A 16,906-nucleotide genomic window follows, 5' to 3' on the forward strand; every position below is an offset into this window, starting at 1 on the left:
GATGGGCATTCCATGTTGCCATAAATGGAAAGAGGTAGGGAAAACCTCCAGGGGACCCTGCATTCTGATTCCCTTAGGATCTGGAAACTTGGTATTTCTTTAGTAGAGTCTCAGAGGAAGAAACATGGTAGCCAACCGCAGGAGCAGACACTGGGGAGCCGTCTTGGTGTTTCAGTGATTGTGTGGTGTTCCCGGGGAAGCAGCCAGCACCCCCTGGGGTAGCAGTTTGAGCAGGAGGGAAGAGTGTCCCCCTCTCCCTTTGAAGTCTAGATGAAAAATGCCAGAGCTTTGCGATTTGGGCAGAGAAAATTGATTTGGGAGCAAAACACAAACAGAAAAGGAAGGCCCTCTGCTCTTCCTTTTCTCCCCCTGCCAGTATGTAGGTGTCTCCTCAGAGGAGTCCTTTAAGAAAAGGGAGCATGCCATAGGAAAAGAGAGAGAACCTGCAGGGCTCTGTGTGCGGGTCTCACTTTTAGAGAATCTGCTTTTAGACAGAAACGAATGATGAGCCTTCGTACACGTTCCCAGCATCCCAGATTTCTCCTAGATGACCTCACCTTCCCCATCGCAGCCAGAGCGCCCCTGGCTTCCAGCGCCCAGCCCCAGGACTTTGGCCCAGCCACCTTGGGAAGGTCAGGAAAATTAGAGTCGCCCTCAGGAGCTAGGGACGTGAGACTCAGAACTTAGACCGATCTCTTTTCATTAAGCAGGGCCCTGGCTTAACAAGCGGTTTTATAAATCTGAAGCTGTCTCCGGGTGTCGCAGGATTTATAGACGGGGGTTTCTGCCATAAAGTGGTTTATGATGGCTGCCTTCTGTGTTATTAGTAGCTGTCTCTTCCTTCAACCATTGCTGTTTGATAATAGCCTTAAAACACCCAGAATTACTTACCTGCAAGCCCCATTCCCGATAGCCCCTGTTGACAGTCTGAATAAGTTTACTGCCCTTTTGTTGTACTTTACCTTCAAAACAAACTGATTGAACCATCAATAGCTCGTGGAAGCTGACAGAGGCATGTCATCTGGACTAGCCCTTGTGATTGCAGGTTATCTGGGGGAGTTAGCCTTCTCGCATTGTTAACTGAAGTGTTTTATGTACTATGCAACTTTAGGATACGGCTGTGATAACCCCAGTAACTAAGTAATACATCACGGTAAAGAGATTTTGGTGCAACAAATAACCCTGGATTAAATTTACAAGGGTTGAATTGATATTGTAAAGGCCTTCATTCTGTGGCTCCGGGAATCCTCGGTTGTATTTTTATGGCAAACTTGTATTATACCCGGGATGGAAGCTGCAGCTTTTGACACCCTGACACGACCTAGAACAAAGGGAAATAGATCTCCCAAGCCCGGGATGGGACAGGCGGGCAGAGAGCCCACTGACTTATCACTTGGCAGGGTGTTGGGAGCTAGTTGCAAACCGCCAAGGGGCAGAGAGATGTGTTGGAGGTGGCTGCCCTCCGGGCCCTCTGTACCAGATACGGGGCATGGCAGACTGGCAGCAGAATCGGGAGGGAGATTCCCTATCACGTCACCAACCTCGTAATTCCAAAGCTGTTATTCCTCATGGTGTTAATTTTATTTGGACAGAGGCTTGCAGCAGGACCAGTGGCATCAGCCTCGCCGCCCCTGCCTGGGAACTTGCTAGAAATGTGTATTCCAGGCCCTACGGCAGATGTAGGGAATCAGAAATTCTGGGGGTGAGGTCCTGTGATCTGTGTTTCAGCAAGCCAGATTCGAGGGGTTGCCGATGCCCTCTTAAGTTTGAGAATGTCTGTGCTGGAATCTAAGCTCCTTGAGAGCAGGGACCTTGTCTGTTTTGCGAATCACCTTATTCTCTGCACCTGGCACAGTTTGTGACGGGTGGTAGCAGCTCAGCAATTACTGGTTGTGTGAGTGCATGTATGAAGACGACTCGGGGGCGGGGGGGGGGGGCGGGGAGGTATCTTTGGACCTGGGCTGAGTCTCAGGCTGAGTTATCTGGGCCAGGCCTTCCTGGTGTCCCTCACACCTCTCCAGGCATTAACCACCTAGAAGCCCCAGAATGGCCGTGAGGATGGGAGCCAAGTCAGCCCTAGTTTCAGGGATGAGTGGCAGCCTATTTCATGGGCTGTTTCTTCGATTGTATAAGAAGAGTGCTCTGAAAACAGCAGCTCTTTGTCATCTAACATTTTTAACTAGCTTAAAAGCCAGCACCTCTCTCTCTCTCTCTCCTTTGATTTCAGGGCTGTGATCCAAAGTGGGGCAAAATGACAACGTGCTGTCTGTTGTCATCATGGTTCCTGCCAGCCCCGTGAAGACATCTTTCATTCCATCATTAAACATTGGCTGATTTTCTAATACTGATGTTTTCTTCACCTGAATATTCATCTTTTCCCACCCTACACTTAGTGGGTGTCTTTACTCCTCTGAGCGTCACTCCTGACATATTGTTTCCGTCTGTACATGTCTTTATTTGAAAGAATCTGTTGTCATCAAGACTTTGCTGCTATAAGCAGAAGATGGAAGTTTTCTCTGACACTGACTGAGGCCAGTGGGAGTTCTACTGGAGGAGAGAAGTTCATCTGAGGCTTTTTGGAAACTTTCTGATTTTGGAGGAGGCTAGAGGGTATTTGGAAAGGGAAGGGAGAGGTTCAGGGAGAAGTTGGAAAGAAGAGGATCGATTGAGACTAGGGAGGAAGTGGACAGTCCAATTTCTGGGACCTCAGATGTTGGGGTGGCCATTTCTGGGGAAGAAAACTGTACCTCAAAAATAACTCAAGAGTCTTGTCACTTGAAGGAGTATTTTGACGGGAAGCTGCTAAGCTGTTTTCTCTGGTGTTTCAGCAGTCAGCCAGATCTTGGGCAAGTATATGGAGGCCACCTGGTGACGTGAGACCTCTAATGAATGTGGGAGCTGGCCTCCAGTGCCCAAGGCTCCTGTGAGGAGGGGGGCATGCTACATACTCTAGGTCACATTTGCACTGAGAAAAAGCTCGGTGCCCAGGGTTGACTTAGGGTTTGGTTCTTTGAAGATCATCACTTGAGATTTCTTGTTTCTCCTCCTTTTCCTCTAGCCATGAGCTTTCAGTCATCCAGTGTGTGATGTTTGGTCCCTTTCTCTGTGCTCCCAGAATTGCTTTGCGCATAACTCCAATCTCAGCACTTAGCTGTGTGAATTTCTACTGTGTCTATTTGAGTCTATCTTCCCCATTACACCGAGAACCCCTGTAAGAGCAGGAATTGTGTTGTAATCACCTCTCTATACCTGGGGCCTGGTGCATGGCAGGTGCTCAAGAAATATTCGTATAACTGAAATAAACTCTATCGAGTCTAGTCTAATGCTACTTCTTGAGAGAGTATGAGGATGAGAAAAAAAAATGTCCTTGCCTTTAAGAAGCTTACAGGTGAGGACATCAACTGAACACCAATAAAATGAATAAAAAACGTAAAAACAAACAACCAAGCATTAGATGGCATGGTGCTCCCAGTATATCCCGGGAGTACAGAGAAGGAAGAAAACAGTGTGGTCTGGAGATGCAGGAGAAAAGTTCATGTGGGTTGGGATTTGAAAGATGAGTAAACACTGAGGAGGCTGAGTATAGGAAGGAAACGTCAGATTCCAATGGAGATAATCTACTACTCTTGACACTGGGTACTTACCTCTTCTTCCTAAATGGGACAGGGTCTAAACAATTGTTCCTTTAAGTGATCAAGTATGGGGGCTCAACAGAAATCTGGGTTGATAACTGTCCCTGAGGAAGCAGAAGAATAGGCAGGTGTCTATGCCTTTTATATATGTATTTATATGTTTATATATCTATCCTGTGGCCACGTGGATCTTCTCATCAATTCCAAATATACCTGCCTAATATTTTCTCACACAAGTAGCCATTAACTTATCCTTGGAGGCCATGATGGACACCGAAGACTCTTTCCGGGGAGAATTTGCATTAGTATTTATTGGGCTATTAAATTAATATCTCCTAGAGGGACACCTGGGTGGCTCAGCAGTTGAGCGTCTGTCTTTGGCTCAGGGTGTGATCCCGGGATTCCGGGATCGAGTTCTGCTTTAGGCTCCCTGTGAGGAGCCTGCTTCTCCCTCTGCCTGTGTCTCTGTCTCTCTTTCTGTCTCTCTCATGAATAAATAAATAAAATATTTTTAAAAATCCTCTAGAATCTTATTCTTCTTGTTTAACCTTGGTAAAGATAATCGTCATCATGCCAGTGTGGAAGTAACTCAGGGATGGTCCCTGTTTGATTCTTCAAGGAAGCATTTCTCAGCTATGTGTGCTCCTAGCTTCTATCCTGAAGTCATCCATGTTATCACAACCTGTGTTCTAGTTATTGTCCTGGATGGCCAATGTCTCCCATCTTAGTTTCAAACTGAAGATTTGTTTTGTTTTAAAGATTTATTTTCAAGTAATCTCTATCCCCATTGTGGGGCTTGAACTTACAGCCTCAAAATCAAGAGTCACATGCTTTACTGACTGAGTCAGCTAGGCATCCCAAAGATTGCTTTTATCTCAGAAATGAGAGTTATGACCCACAGGAAGGCAGTGACACAAATGGTACAATTAGGTTGTAGATTAGTTTCTCTGAGAACTTTCTGCATGGCAAAGAAGCTGGGCCCATTTCCAGAATGGAAGGGCAGGGGAATACAGGATCCTCCTGGCTCATCCAGGTATGTGTGTGTGTGTGTGTGTGTGTGTCTATATTTGAATCAAGAGCAATCGTTAGTGTATATTTTTGAGGTTTAGTTGTGTGTGTGAAATATAATTATTTGGATTTCTGCAAAGACTGATTGTTCATTCTTTGTGAAAGAGAAGCAGCAACCAAGATCTAAACTTCTGAAGACCTAATGATGTAGATCCCTTAGCATGAGACAAATTGCATGGATCTTTGAGGCCATTGCCTACCCTCCTGAGTTGTCTCTGTTTTCTTTCAGATGCTTTGTTCTGCACAAGCTGCCCAATTTGAAGTTTCTGGATGCCCGGAAAGTAACCAGACAAGAACGAGAGGAAGCTTTGGTCAGAGGGTCATTCATGAAGGTGGTGAAGCCCAAGGTAAGCTGCCAACTTTCTGGTCTTCACAAGGGATTTATGTCTTGCCCTACTGGTTATTCTTTGAGCACAGAGGACCTTTTTCTGTGTTTGGAATGCAGGAGAGTCTCCAACCAGGGTTTTATCCGTGGATACGCTGTTGGCCTAGCAAGACGTAGGACTGGGAATAAATTGGGTCTTCCTGCGATCTATCTTAGGGGACCTCATTTGGAAGGTGATTTCACCCAGGTGGCTCTTTTACCAATAAAGCAGCACCATATACAGCCCAGTGGTGACATTCTGGGGGGCAGATTTCAAAGTGCCTTCTTGAAGATGTTTCATTTACAAGGTGGGGTCTCTACAGGTCTGTTGCTGAGAAAGGAAAAAGAAGAAAGCCTGGGGCATTTCCTTTTCCTCAGGAGGGTAGGACTATTCTAGTAACCCAGAAGGAGCTCTTCTTTCTTGGGGCCATAGTGGAGGTAGGGGAGAGTGATTTTCTTCTGTTCACAGGTATGAAGGCTCAACAGGTCTTGGAGATATTATTAGTGGGAAAGGCCTTTTCTTCCCCCCTGACAATGTGACCTGGGACTAGCGTATCCTCTCTAGATGCAGCTCTCCAGAGCTCTTAGGAATAGTTTTACTGCCCTTTCCTTTATCAGCTGAGTCTGCATTGAGCCCATGGAAGTGCATATGGTGCCATCTTCATGACAGGAGGATAAGGCAGGAGATATATGGCTTTGAGTCTTGGATTCAGAGTCAAGGAAATGTTTAAGGATGTGGAAAGTCATCTCTTTGGGAGGAGTTGGGATCCTTCTGTGAAGCCCAGGGCTGGGGAATGGACCAGATGACCCCTGATGACCCCTTTCAAGGTCCATCATGCCCCAGAGCCCAATGGAGCTACTTAGGGCCCCCCTTTCCTGTGGGACCCTAGCTTGTGTGTTGAAAACATTGGCCAGAAATCCTGGAGGTCTAGTTTGTCCTTGCCTATTGACTTAGAGCACCTTGCACATGCATTGGAAATGATTAAGAGGGAAAGAGAAAAAAACAAACAGAACCAAAACAGAAAAACGAAACCTCTTCCATCAAGTTGCTCAGCTGGCAGCAGACCTCAGGCCACTTTCTCTCCCTGAATCCATGAGGTGCAACTTATTTCCCGTTATGCTGAATAAAATTGCTAACAGTTGTGGAAATATATGATACGGAGGGTATAATACTGGCAGATAAATGTATTGTTACCTATTTCAGCATGTGGGAAATTAATTGAGTGATTCGTTTCATAGCTATTAAAGTGTTAACAGTTTTCCTTATCGAGGCAGAGATTTGATGTATTGCTCATGACTGCCTTTAGTTATTCCAGCTTTTGTAATTTTGTCCAAATGAAATAATTTATTTCTTGGCCTCCTTTTTTTTTTTCAAGTTAAAAGATTCCAGAGGCAGCCAACATCGCCAAACAAAGGACAACAAATGAACTGTTTATAATACGTTGGGTTCCTGCCCATTCAACATTTTCCACCCTTACGTCTGCCTGCACTTTATAGGACAGATCAATATTTCTCTCCTGCTCCCCCTGTTCCCGACAGGGGAAGCTCTGTGTTGTCACAGGAAATCTGAAGGGGCACCAATTATAATACCCATCATGGTTGTGTGGGGTGCTCCATGTGTGCTCACCATGGTCCTCAGGCTCTGTGTGTACAGATCTGGGAGTCCTCAAATCACCCTGAAATATAGGAGGTGATACAGGTGGGATAACTGAGGCCGAGAGGTGTTCATTGGGCAGCCTGGCTAGGAAGAGCTGACACTGGAGCTTTCCTGGTGTGTCTGCCCACAGAGCCACATCGTTCAACTCAGGTCTTACCTCTGGAGCAAGTGAGTCGAACATTTTCCCCCATGCATTTCTCTGTTCTAAATAAAAACCTCATAAGAAGGCCTAAAAGAAGAAAACAGGTAAAAGCTGAATTGCTCTCTTAGGGTAGAGGGGGCAACAGGGACCCAAATTCCCGCTGGCTTTGGAAGCAAGTAGGTATGGCTCCTTAAAATCCAGTAGGAGCCGGCTCTGAGTCATTAACAGCATCAGCAGAAATGCTCTTCAAAGCTCCAAATTACTTTCTAATCAATTATAGAATTAGCTTATGTTTGTGTGATTGACTCCCACGTCTTTGCTAATGGTATTAGGCTTAAAAATACCCATTAATTATTTGAGGAGAGACAGACATAACTCTGACAAAGAATGAGGATCTTCACTCCGTAGCTTTCTGGAGTGTCACATGACTTTCAAACTGGAGAGGACTTCAGAAATCACCTGGTCTGGGCTCTCATTTTGTGGGTGAAGGAACCAGGTGAGGATGGAGCTTCCTTCCTACGGCCCCTACAGCCTGGCAGAGCTGGGATCAGAACCCAGGGGCCTGGGCTTCCAGTTGGGTGCCGTATCTATGCCATGATGCTTCAGGTGCACCAGAGGCCTTCCCTGGGTATTGCTCTCATAGCAAACTGTATGCTTCTCTTGAACGCCAGGCGATTCCCTTCGGCCTGGTTTCAGAGACACGCATTGGTACTTCTCTGGCAGATAGAAAGAGCCCAAATGAGCTTCTTGCTGAATTAGTAAATTGGTGTTCAAAGGGCTGGTTTTCGCCTGCTCACAGTGTGTACAGACATATGTTTGTTACTGCGCAGGTGTGTATATTCGCTTTCTTTCTCTGTGTGTATATACATATGTATGTTTGGGGGGTCTGTGTACACCCGGAGTCGGCTTCTAAGTGGAGAGCAATTTACTCCCCGTGAATTGCCGACGCTGTGCTGAGCACACTTAGTGAAGCCCTATTTTTCATCACAGAATCGGGATCTCAAGTTGGCTTCTGTCCTTTCTCAGGCAGCAGCGGCCTGTTGTGCTTATTCAGCAGAATGCTCTGATGGATGATCAAGGAGGCCGTGATTTGGGGAGCTGTTTTCATTTTATTCCTGACATAAAGTATTTGGGAGAATGGAAAATGCCTCTCCAATCACAGCCCTTGCCTTGGAGGTAGGGAACAGGCGGTCCGGGTGTTCTAGGCTGACGCAAATGCAAAATCATCCAGGAGCTAATAAACCCTCTATGTCACAAAGGTTTGATTTGGTACCCGGCAGGCCCTGGCGCTTGAGTGCGAGTTTGCTCTAGCCTTCTCCCGTGATGACACATGCCCCCTTCGTTGCTGCCTTGTGGCTTTTGTTGTTTAAAGGCTGCTTTCTCTCCGAGAGCTCTGATAGTCCTCTAGAAAGACACCATCATTCATTAGGGAAGTGATAGCTAAGGCTCCAATTGACTCCTCCAGTCTGGTGTGTTTGTGTTGTTAGCTAAGGAATCTACAACAGCTAGGCTTTGCGCCTTTCCTGGAACTTTAAAGAAAATAGGTATCTTTTGCAAATACTGGCCCCTGGAATCATGCCATCGTCAATGCCGAGGGCACCAAGCTGGACGCTGAGAAGGCGGAGGCCCCCAAAGAAAGGCTTCTGTGATGGCAAGGCCATGATCCCCTCTCACCACATCAGGAAACATAAATCAAAGGGGTGCAAGGCCTGTCCAGGGGGGTATGCATGGCGGACATGCCAGCCCTACGCATCAGACAGTTCAGGAACCCGACAGTCAGAATTGCTTAATTATGTCCTGGCTTTGTAATTATTCATCCCTGTTCTGGCAAAGAGTACAGTTGTCATTTCTTTGACATAATTATTTAAAGCTGAGCCCTCTTGTTTACAGGCATGTACATGAAGTTGGCTACCAACTGTGTAATCTTCAGAACCTTATAGAAGCAGTGGGGAGAGCAGCTAGACTGAGAATCACAGCCTGTGTGAGAAAGTGTTTTGACACGTGGACTTTTGCTTATAATTGTGGCCATTCTGCTGTAGGTGACAGAAGGTAACAGGAGTGTTTGTGAGTGTCAGTGTTTTCTTGAAAACCTGTGATGTATGCCTTTATGTGGGCATGCTTGGGTTTCCTATCACATGTAGTTTGTGCATTTATGTAGTTTTGTATATTTGTGTGTGTGTGTGTATCTTTGGGATGTTTTTTTTTCCCCAGTGGGTTGGAGGCTCTGTGTGTGTATGTGTGTGTGTGTGTGTGTGTGTGTGTGAGAGAGAGAGAGAGAGAGAGAGAGAGAGAGAGAAGTAGAGGGTCAAGAAGGGGAGAGAAGGAGGAAGGGAGAGAGAAGGAAATGTTAAAGGAATAAACATCTGAGTACATGTTCCTTCTGGAAATCTTTTTTTATTCTTGACCTTAAACTAAAAGTTAGAAATTATTTGGATTGTGAGGATCACCTCCTTCCATGGCCACACTACACAGTCCACTCCTGACATGGATATTAGGACCTAACTCCCCAGTTTCCTTTCATTTCTTTCACCTGTGTCTACACAGATGACACACAAAATGGCTCACATTTTGGATTTCACACACACACACACACACACACACACACACACACACAAATGGCAACCGAACATAAAGATAGGGAATGGAAGCATCGGGAAGTCAGCTTTTTTTTTTTTGTCAGAATGAAGCAGCTGCTCATCTCCTGAGATGTCAGCTCCATGAGGGTAGGAACTTGCCTGTTTTTATTGCTCCCTTATCCCCAGTGTCTGGTTTATAGCAGAGGCTCAGCCAACACTCGTCAAAAGAATGAGCTGGGAACAACAGAGCATTTTGGTAGATCCATTGTGAGAGGTGGTCCATTTTTTTTTATTGCTTCAATATGGTCCTCTGGAAAAGCAGGAAAGGGACCTCTGCCTTAAAACAATGTAATGACTTGAATCTGTGCGTTGGCAGAAAGGACAGATTCTGGGTTGCATACTTGTTTTTCCAAAGGATTTACTCTGTGATTCTTTTTTGGTGCTGGGGCCTATGGCCACGCTGATTGCCAGGTCTGGGCTTCTCCATCAGGTAGTCTTGCAGGGGAAGGCAAGACTGTGATCTGAGCTCATGCTCCCTGCCTCCCTGTGCGGCCTTCTCTGAGTCCTGCTCTCAGAATCTACTTGCTCGTTTGAGGGCTTGTGGGAAATAAAAACTAACTTTTCTCAGCAAACACACTGAGGTGTTCCACGAATCTGTGTGTAGCTTAATTGAGATTTTCTTGGGCTTAGCTGCCATTGTATTTTTGGTCATACCATAAAGGAGCCCTGCTTAGTGGTTTGCTTGGTTTACTTGATTGTTTTATGCCTGGTCCAGTTCTTCCCTACCACCGGGTAGGGCTTTCGTGGCTTCTGTTGGGTGAGTCTAGCTCAGTTGCAGACATGTAGCGAGTTATCAGAAACGACCTCTACATTGATTGCAAGTACTAACATTTCCTCCATACTCACTGTTTTCAGGAATATATGTTTTATGTAAAGCCAGGGTATGGCTGTAGATAAATATTGTAAACCACTTATTCATGTAGTTAAATAGGTGATAAGTTAATATATTGAAAGTTTTCTACCGTGCCAAACATTCAGAAGAAAACTAAAAAATGTCAGTGTATTTTCTGGATATTTCTAATTACCTGAATATGTTAGTGTTTTATGGTTCTTTTCTGTTTTCATACAGATGTTTCTTGTCTACAGACATATTCAGATTCTATTTTCAGTTATTTTAGAGTAAGTTTTGAAGGGAGGAGAAATTTTAAGTTAATTTATTTTTTGGAAGATGCTTGGGTGATGTGTTTAGAAACAACTCCAGAAGCCAAAAATTTGCAGTCTGTTTGTTTTTCATTCTTCTTCCCGATTTCACAGTTTACCACATTTATTTGAGGTGGGGGGAAAGATTTTCTATTTCTCCGTTTTTAGCAGCATGGCATCTTGGGTCTCCAGTAAATGCTTTCAGAGTACTGTTCTTTAGGGGCAATTTTGGTATGTCTCCATTGCCTTGCTTTGGCATAGTCACTGTCTAGAATCAGAGATAGGCAGGAAAGTTGTATCTCCCACTCCCTGGAAGAGCCCTATGGATGGAAACTGAAATCCACAGGAGGGAGAAGGAAAGTGAAACAGAACTGGTAGTGTTGAAGGGAACTTCTCAGAGCCTCTCCCAGAAGTCCCTGGGGCCTGGCCAGGTGCTGAGCACAGAGCACATACTGCTCTGCATTAGGCCCAATGCCCCACAAGAGATTGTTGCGTCTCTGTTGGAGCCACTGGCCTTCACTGCATCACAGGGGTCCGGCTCCACACTCTTCCTCTTTTTGGCCTCCCTCCACCATGCTCACTTTTGTCAACAGATGTTTAGAGAATCATGGATGTAAGTATCACTCTCTATGGAATTGGAACCCTAGGATACTTCATATAGCTTCTAAAATTGCACAATTGGGACAAGTGTGGTAAATTTCACTGTTTATCTAAAACTGTGTATTTCTTTTTACTTCCTCATCCATCCCACATGATGGTTTGTGAGTGGGAATAAGAGCATGCCAATTCTGGGCCAATGCCTTACCGGGTGTCATGTGTTTCCACTCACTCCTCTTGCATCTCTACCATTTTCTATGAAGGCAACGTGAAGCACACATTGGACAGACCTGAACCTAACCTGCAGCCTGAAGCAGATCACAACCCCAGCCAATCACAGACCTCTGCACAAGAGATAAATTCCTATTGTAAGCCACTAGGATTTTGAGTAGTGTTGCTACTCAAAGCCATCCATCCATCCATCCATCCATCCATCCATCCATCCATCATGCCCTTTGGTCCTTCCCTGGCCACTTGAACCAGAGCTCTTAAATAGGACACAACTTTTTAGTTTTTGGCATCACCATGTTGACTTATGTAGGCTCTCTGGATGCTTAAATAATTAGGATTGCAAGGTCAGCCTCAGGGTTGACCAAGTGCCCAGTAGTACTTCATTAGATGTGTTGACACTTCCCTGCTATATGAATAAAAACAGTGACTAGCATGTATTGTGTCCAGCGTGTACTAGAGATTATATCAGTGACTTGACAATATTATCCTGAATTTCTCCTTGTACTTGAATCTACAAATGAGGAAACTTATGATCAGAGAATTTACACACATCACCTAAAATTACAGAGCAATGTAGAATCAAGTTTTTCCTTGGGTCTGCCTAGGTTCCAAAGCTCACATTCTTTCTATGTATCTTAAAAATTCACATATTTCCCAACATGAAAATAGGATGGAAGGCAAGAGTAAAAAAGTAGGAAGATGAGGATATGGAACGGAGCCAAAGGTAACTGTGTAATTTCCATTGTGACCTCCTGACTACTCTCCTACCCTGCCCCCAACCCATTTTGTGGAAATGCATGGTCTAGGCAGAGAATTGTCAGAGCTGGGCTGTGGAGAGCTCTGTTTCTTAGGCCAAGTTTGCCATTTAATTGGAGGATGAGTAGGAACCTTGGCAAAGTTTGAAGTGGGAGGAAAGTACAGGTAGGTCTCTTCTGGGAGAGAGTAACAGTGCTCTGTGCACAGCAGATATGTTAGAAATCTGTGAGAGGAAGCCGCTGGCCCAGGGCTTCCCAGCATTCAGGCCACTGTTGGTGCTCAGGTGGGCATAGAGGTCAATGAGCTAGGTGCTGGGATGAGGAGGGAGCTGATGGCTGTCAGAGGCCTAGTAATAACTCCCCTGGAAATGGATCCATGGCTTCCTAAAAAGTTCTTTGACATCTCCTTACTCCAAAGACCCTGTTGCTATGGTATAGCTGCTTTGTTTTTTAGGATTGAATTTAAGGCTTCATAAGTGGGCTGTGAAGAGTCCTTCCTCATGGGATCTCTGGTAATGATTGATAGGGAGCCCTTATAGCTGATTATATCTGTAAACTGTGCATTTGCAGCTTGACATTTTCATGATCCACTTGAGAAGACAATTCCTGGTATTTTGCTTTTGTAATTTAGACTTTTTTGTTATTTTTAAAAATTAGCTTGAAAAGAAAGAAAAGAAAAAAAGAAAGATGTTTCCATAAGAAAGGAGGTTTTTCATAGAATAAAGTTGAGGCACTGTACTCATGTTACCTGTGTTTAAAGCTAATGTTACCCTGCGTTCTGTGTGCAGCATCAGGGCTTGGCAAGGAGCTTCTCCCCACTACAGGTGCATTGGCCAGCTTGAACAACATTGAATCTTAACATGCTTTATTCCACTTGCCCCCCCCCCCCACCCGGCACTAATTATTTGTTTTGAGCCTGGTGATTCTAGCCCACTGAAGAGAAGGAGGAGGTTGGAAATACAGAGGCTACTTGTTTAGGAACAGACAAAAAAGGCTAGTGACTGAGATCTGAGTGACAGGACATCAGGAAAGTGTTAGAGACCCTTCCCCTCAGTGAGCCAAGGGCCTTGCTTCCTATCCTTGCAGACTCTGTGGCTTCATGAAGCTCTGCCTTACTTAGAAAGTCCCTTCTGGGACATGGAAACATCAGATGGTGGGGACTGAAGCCCCAGGCAGATAGACATCCTAGAAGGCAGAGAAAGCTGCTCGATGGATGGCCCACTGGGGGAAAATCATGAACATTGTTCTGAAGTTAACTCTGATTTATGTTAATAGTATTTGCAATTCTATGGCTAAGGAAAAAGGATAAAATGACGATGGCATGGTCCTAATTTCTGCTCTTGAGTTCTGGTTATTTCCAAACTGCCTGCAACTAATAGCAGATGTACTAGTTTGCTAGGGCTGCCATAACAAAATACCACAGACTGGGTGGCTTCAACAACAGAAATCCATTTCTCATTCTGGAGGCTCTAAGTCCAAGATCTAGGTGTTGATAGGAATTGATTCCTTCTGAGGCCTCTGTCCTTGGCATGCAGATGGCTGTGGCCTCACATGGTGTTCTTTGTATGTGCGCACATCCCCAACTATCTCTTTGTGTGCCCAGACTTCAGCTTCTTATTAGGACACTAGTCATATTGGATTAGGACCCATCCTAATGGCCTCATTTTAGCTTGTTCGCCTCCTTAAAGGCTCTGTCTGTAAATATAATCACATTCTGAGCTACTGGGAGTTACAGCTTAAACATATCAACTTGTGGGGAGGGCGTATAATCCAGCTCCCAAAAGCAGACAAAAAGAGTGAACTATAAGAAGATAATAAAAGCAAACTCATGTCAGCTGAGTGATGGAAGGGTTTTCTCCAGTATTTAACATTTGCTTATTGTTTTCATTGGCCCCCAAAGCCAGAGAAGCAAAGTAGGTAGTGGATAGGCTAAAATAGTGGGATACTCTTGGGCTGTCCCACTTGAACACAGGTGAGAAAGTCTTCACAAAGTCTGGTTGCAATAAAAATACAATCTGTTTGTCTGAATGTGGCTAATCCATACTTTTTGGATCATCCAGGTGAGAGCCAAGCAGGTATAATAGGTAAGTACCAGTATTGGTATGACCTCCAGTAACGACACCTCGTACCTCAACATAGTAGGTTCAAGGAGGAGTCTGATGCTCAGAGGAGAGCTTCTTTGCATTTAAATAATTACCTTTTGGGGGTGCCTGGGTGGCAGGGTCAGTTAGGTGTCTGACTCTTGATTTTGGCTTGGGTTATGATCTCAGGGTCATGAGATTCAGCCCTGCATCAGGTTCCATGCTCAGCGGCGAGTCCACTTGAGATTCTCTCTCCACCTCCTGCTCATGCTTTCTCTCTCTCTCTCAAATAAATACATCTTTAAAAATATTACTTTTTCTCTCAGAAGGTGCCCTTCGCCCTAACGGGCTCCTTGATAAGTAAAAGGAAGCAGTTTCTTGTTGTAAGGAAGGAGAGTTAGGACACATTCCCACTGCACTCTGCCCATTTCTTCAAAGGGCTCATTTCTCCCTGCCCGGACCTACAGGGCCATCTATGTTTTCAGGTAGCTGCTGGGGCCAGCTTGTGAGTTGGGTACAATTCTGAGGGGAGTATGTTTTTGCCTCTCCTCGTTTCAGCCCCCTGTGGTCTCTGTGGCTTCCTTCTTGCCTTCTGGGGCCCATGGACACAGTCTGGCTCCAAGTGCATCCTCCCTGGCCCTCTGACCAGGCAAAGTGGTGTTTCACAAGCATGATAGGGCAGGTCTGCCCTTGGGGTCCCTGAAGGCTGGTGGTACAATTAGCTCTTTTATTTGCTTTTCTGCTCCTTACAGTGGAGTGTCTTAGATTAACAGACAGGGCACCATCAATAATGCACAGATGCTCTGTAATTGGGGCTTCCTTTGATGTTAATTTAGCTAAGTTCAATGCTATTGTCAGTGATAGCAATTACACTCAGCCTTTTCACCAAGGACATTTTAGGATAATTTTATTTTTCATGTGCATTTTAAAATATGGCAGTAAATTCTGAGCTACATTACCTGAATTAGAACTCATTATTTCTTTTCAACAGTGAACTAATGCTCTCTGTCTAGGCTCCAAAGCTGTAATTTTTTTTTCTTTTTTGAAGTGGGGAATTTTAAGTGGGGCTTCGACTCCATGAAGCTTTTAACTCGTGAGCGAAATTCTGAAGTAAATCACTTGTTTTTTGTTGGCATTTCTAAGTGTCACAGAGGCTATCTGGCTGAATGACCACCCCTGTGCTTTATTTGGCCCATTTTTATTCATTCCTCCCACCACCCCACCTTTACTTCTGTTCTTGACATGATTCAAGGAGTTGCCTCCAGCTGCTTTTTTGGGAAGGTTTAGAATCTGAATTTATTGGCTATTGTATTCCATGGGAAATGTGTGATTCTTACTCTGTTCATGGGCTCTTGTCAGATTTGCTGTTCGTTTTGAGGCCAGTCCTACTGCACATTTCAGGTGGAGTTTGGGTTAAAAGCCTGAACCTCCGCCTTCTGCTATCTGCTTCTCCCTCTTGAATACAGGCATGCAATGCCTCCTTCCATGTTTGTTGTGAAATTTAAATGAGATAATATGTGTAAGGTGCTAACACCATGTCTGGTATGTAGAAGTAGGAGCAGCTAGTGTTCTTAGCTGTGTAATTTCAAAGTAGCTCCTCTCTGTGTGGCACTGCTGTCATCAGTTTGTGCAGGTGAAAGTGGGGAAGGTAATTCGGGCTTGAGGTGGGGGGATATATGAGCTCAGGCTGCCATAACAAAACACTGTCGATAGAGTGGTTTAAACAACAAAAATGCATTTTTTTTCTCACGGTTCTGGAGGCTGGAAGTCCAGATCGTGGCACCAGCATGATCTAGATCTGGTGAGAGTTCTCTTCCCAGCTTGCAGATGGCCACCCTTTTCCTGTGTCTTCACAATGCCGAGAAAAAGAGAGAGAGAGAGAGAGAGTATAGATTGATCTTCCTCTTTTTAGAAGGCCACAGTCCTGTTGGACCAGGGCCCTACCTTTATGACTTCATTTAACCTTAATTGCTTCCTAGAGATTTTATCCCTAAATATAGTCACACTGGGGGGTTAGAGCCTCAATGTATGAATTCTGGAGGTACATAATTCAGTGCATAGAAGGAAGTGTTGCCACTCTATGCCTGGTGGCTTAACGGAATTTTAACTTAAATGAAGTGTTTCTAAGGCTTTTGCTAAGCATCTACCTTGTGATGAGAGTAAAGCATCTGTCAGAAGGGAATATGGGAGGAGAAAGAGTCTCTGTGTTCATCCTGGGGAGGCTCTGCCTCCTCCATTTGAGGGTCCCCGAGGCACCAACATGCAAGGCCTTTTTGTTCTTGTGGGGATGGTGGAAGGAGGGAGCTGGGGCAAAGAGGAGGCACAGGAGAAGAGTGTAGTGTGGGGGATGAGGCTGCCCAGCAGTCGCTGCTGGGAACAGGAGGACGCCAGGGCTGTGACCCCAAGTGGACAGCGCTGGAGCAGAGGAGTCTGTGCACAGGGCCCATGTCCGGAAAAGGATGCCTGGTGCAAAGATGAGCCCAGAAGTTGTTTCGTTTCGGTGACCCTGGACTCATCTCTCTTAATCCCCCTCCAGTTCCCTCTATGAATCTAGAAATCAAGGCCGATGATAAGATCCTGGAATTTGTCATTGGAGTCAACCC

The 16,906-nt window shown here is 45.1% G+C and overlaps 1 protein-coding gene across 1 annotated transcript in view; it reads left to right on the forward strand.

Moving 5' to 3' along the window:
• The window catches only part of LRMDA (leucine rich melanocyte differentiation associated), a 1,011,591-nt gene that overhangs the window by 580,736 nt on the left and 413,949 nt on the right, over positions 1-16,906 (forward strand). The window contains exon 5 of the mRNA XM_026005124.2: positions 4,930-5,047. Coding sequence (XP_025860909.1) covers positions 4,930-5,047 — 118 coding nt within the window. The remainder of the gene's footprint in view (positions 1-4,929; positions 5,048-16,906) is intronic.

The sequence above is a fragment of the Vulpes vulpes genome, chromosome 4 (assembly GCF_048418805.1).
Source record: "Vulpes vulpes isolate BD-2025 chromosome 4, VulVul3, whole genome shotgun sequence".
NCBI classification, from domain to species: domain Eukaryota; kingdom Metazoa; phylum Chordata; class Mammalia; order Carnivora; family Canidae; genus Vulpes; species Vulpes vulpes.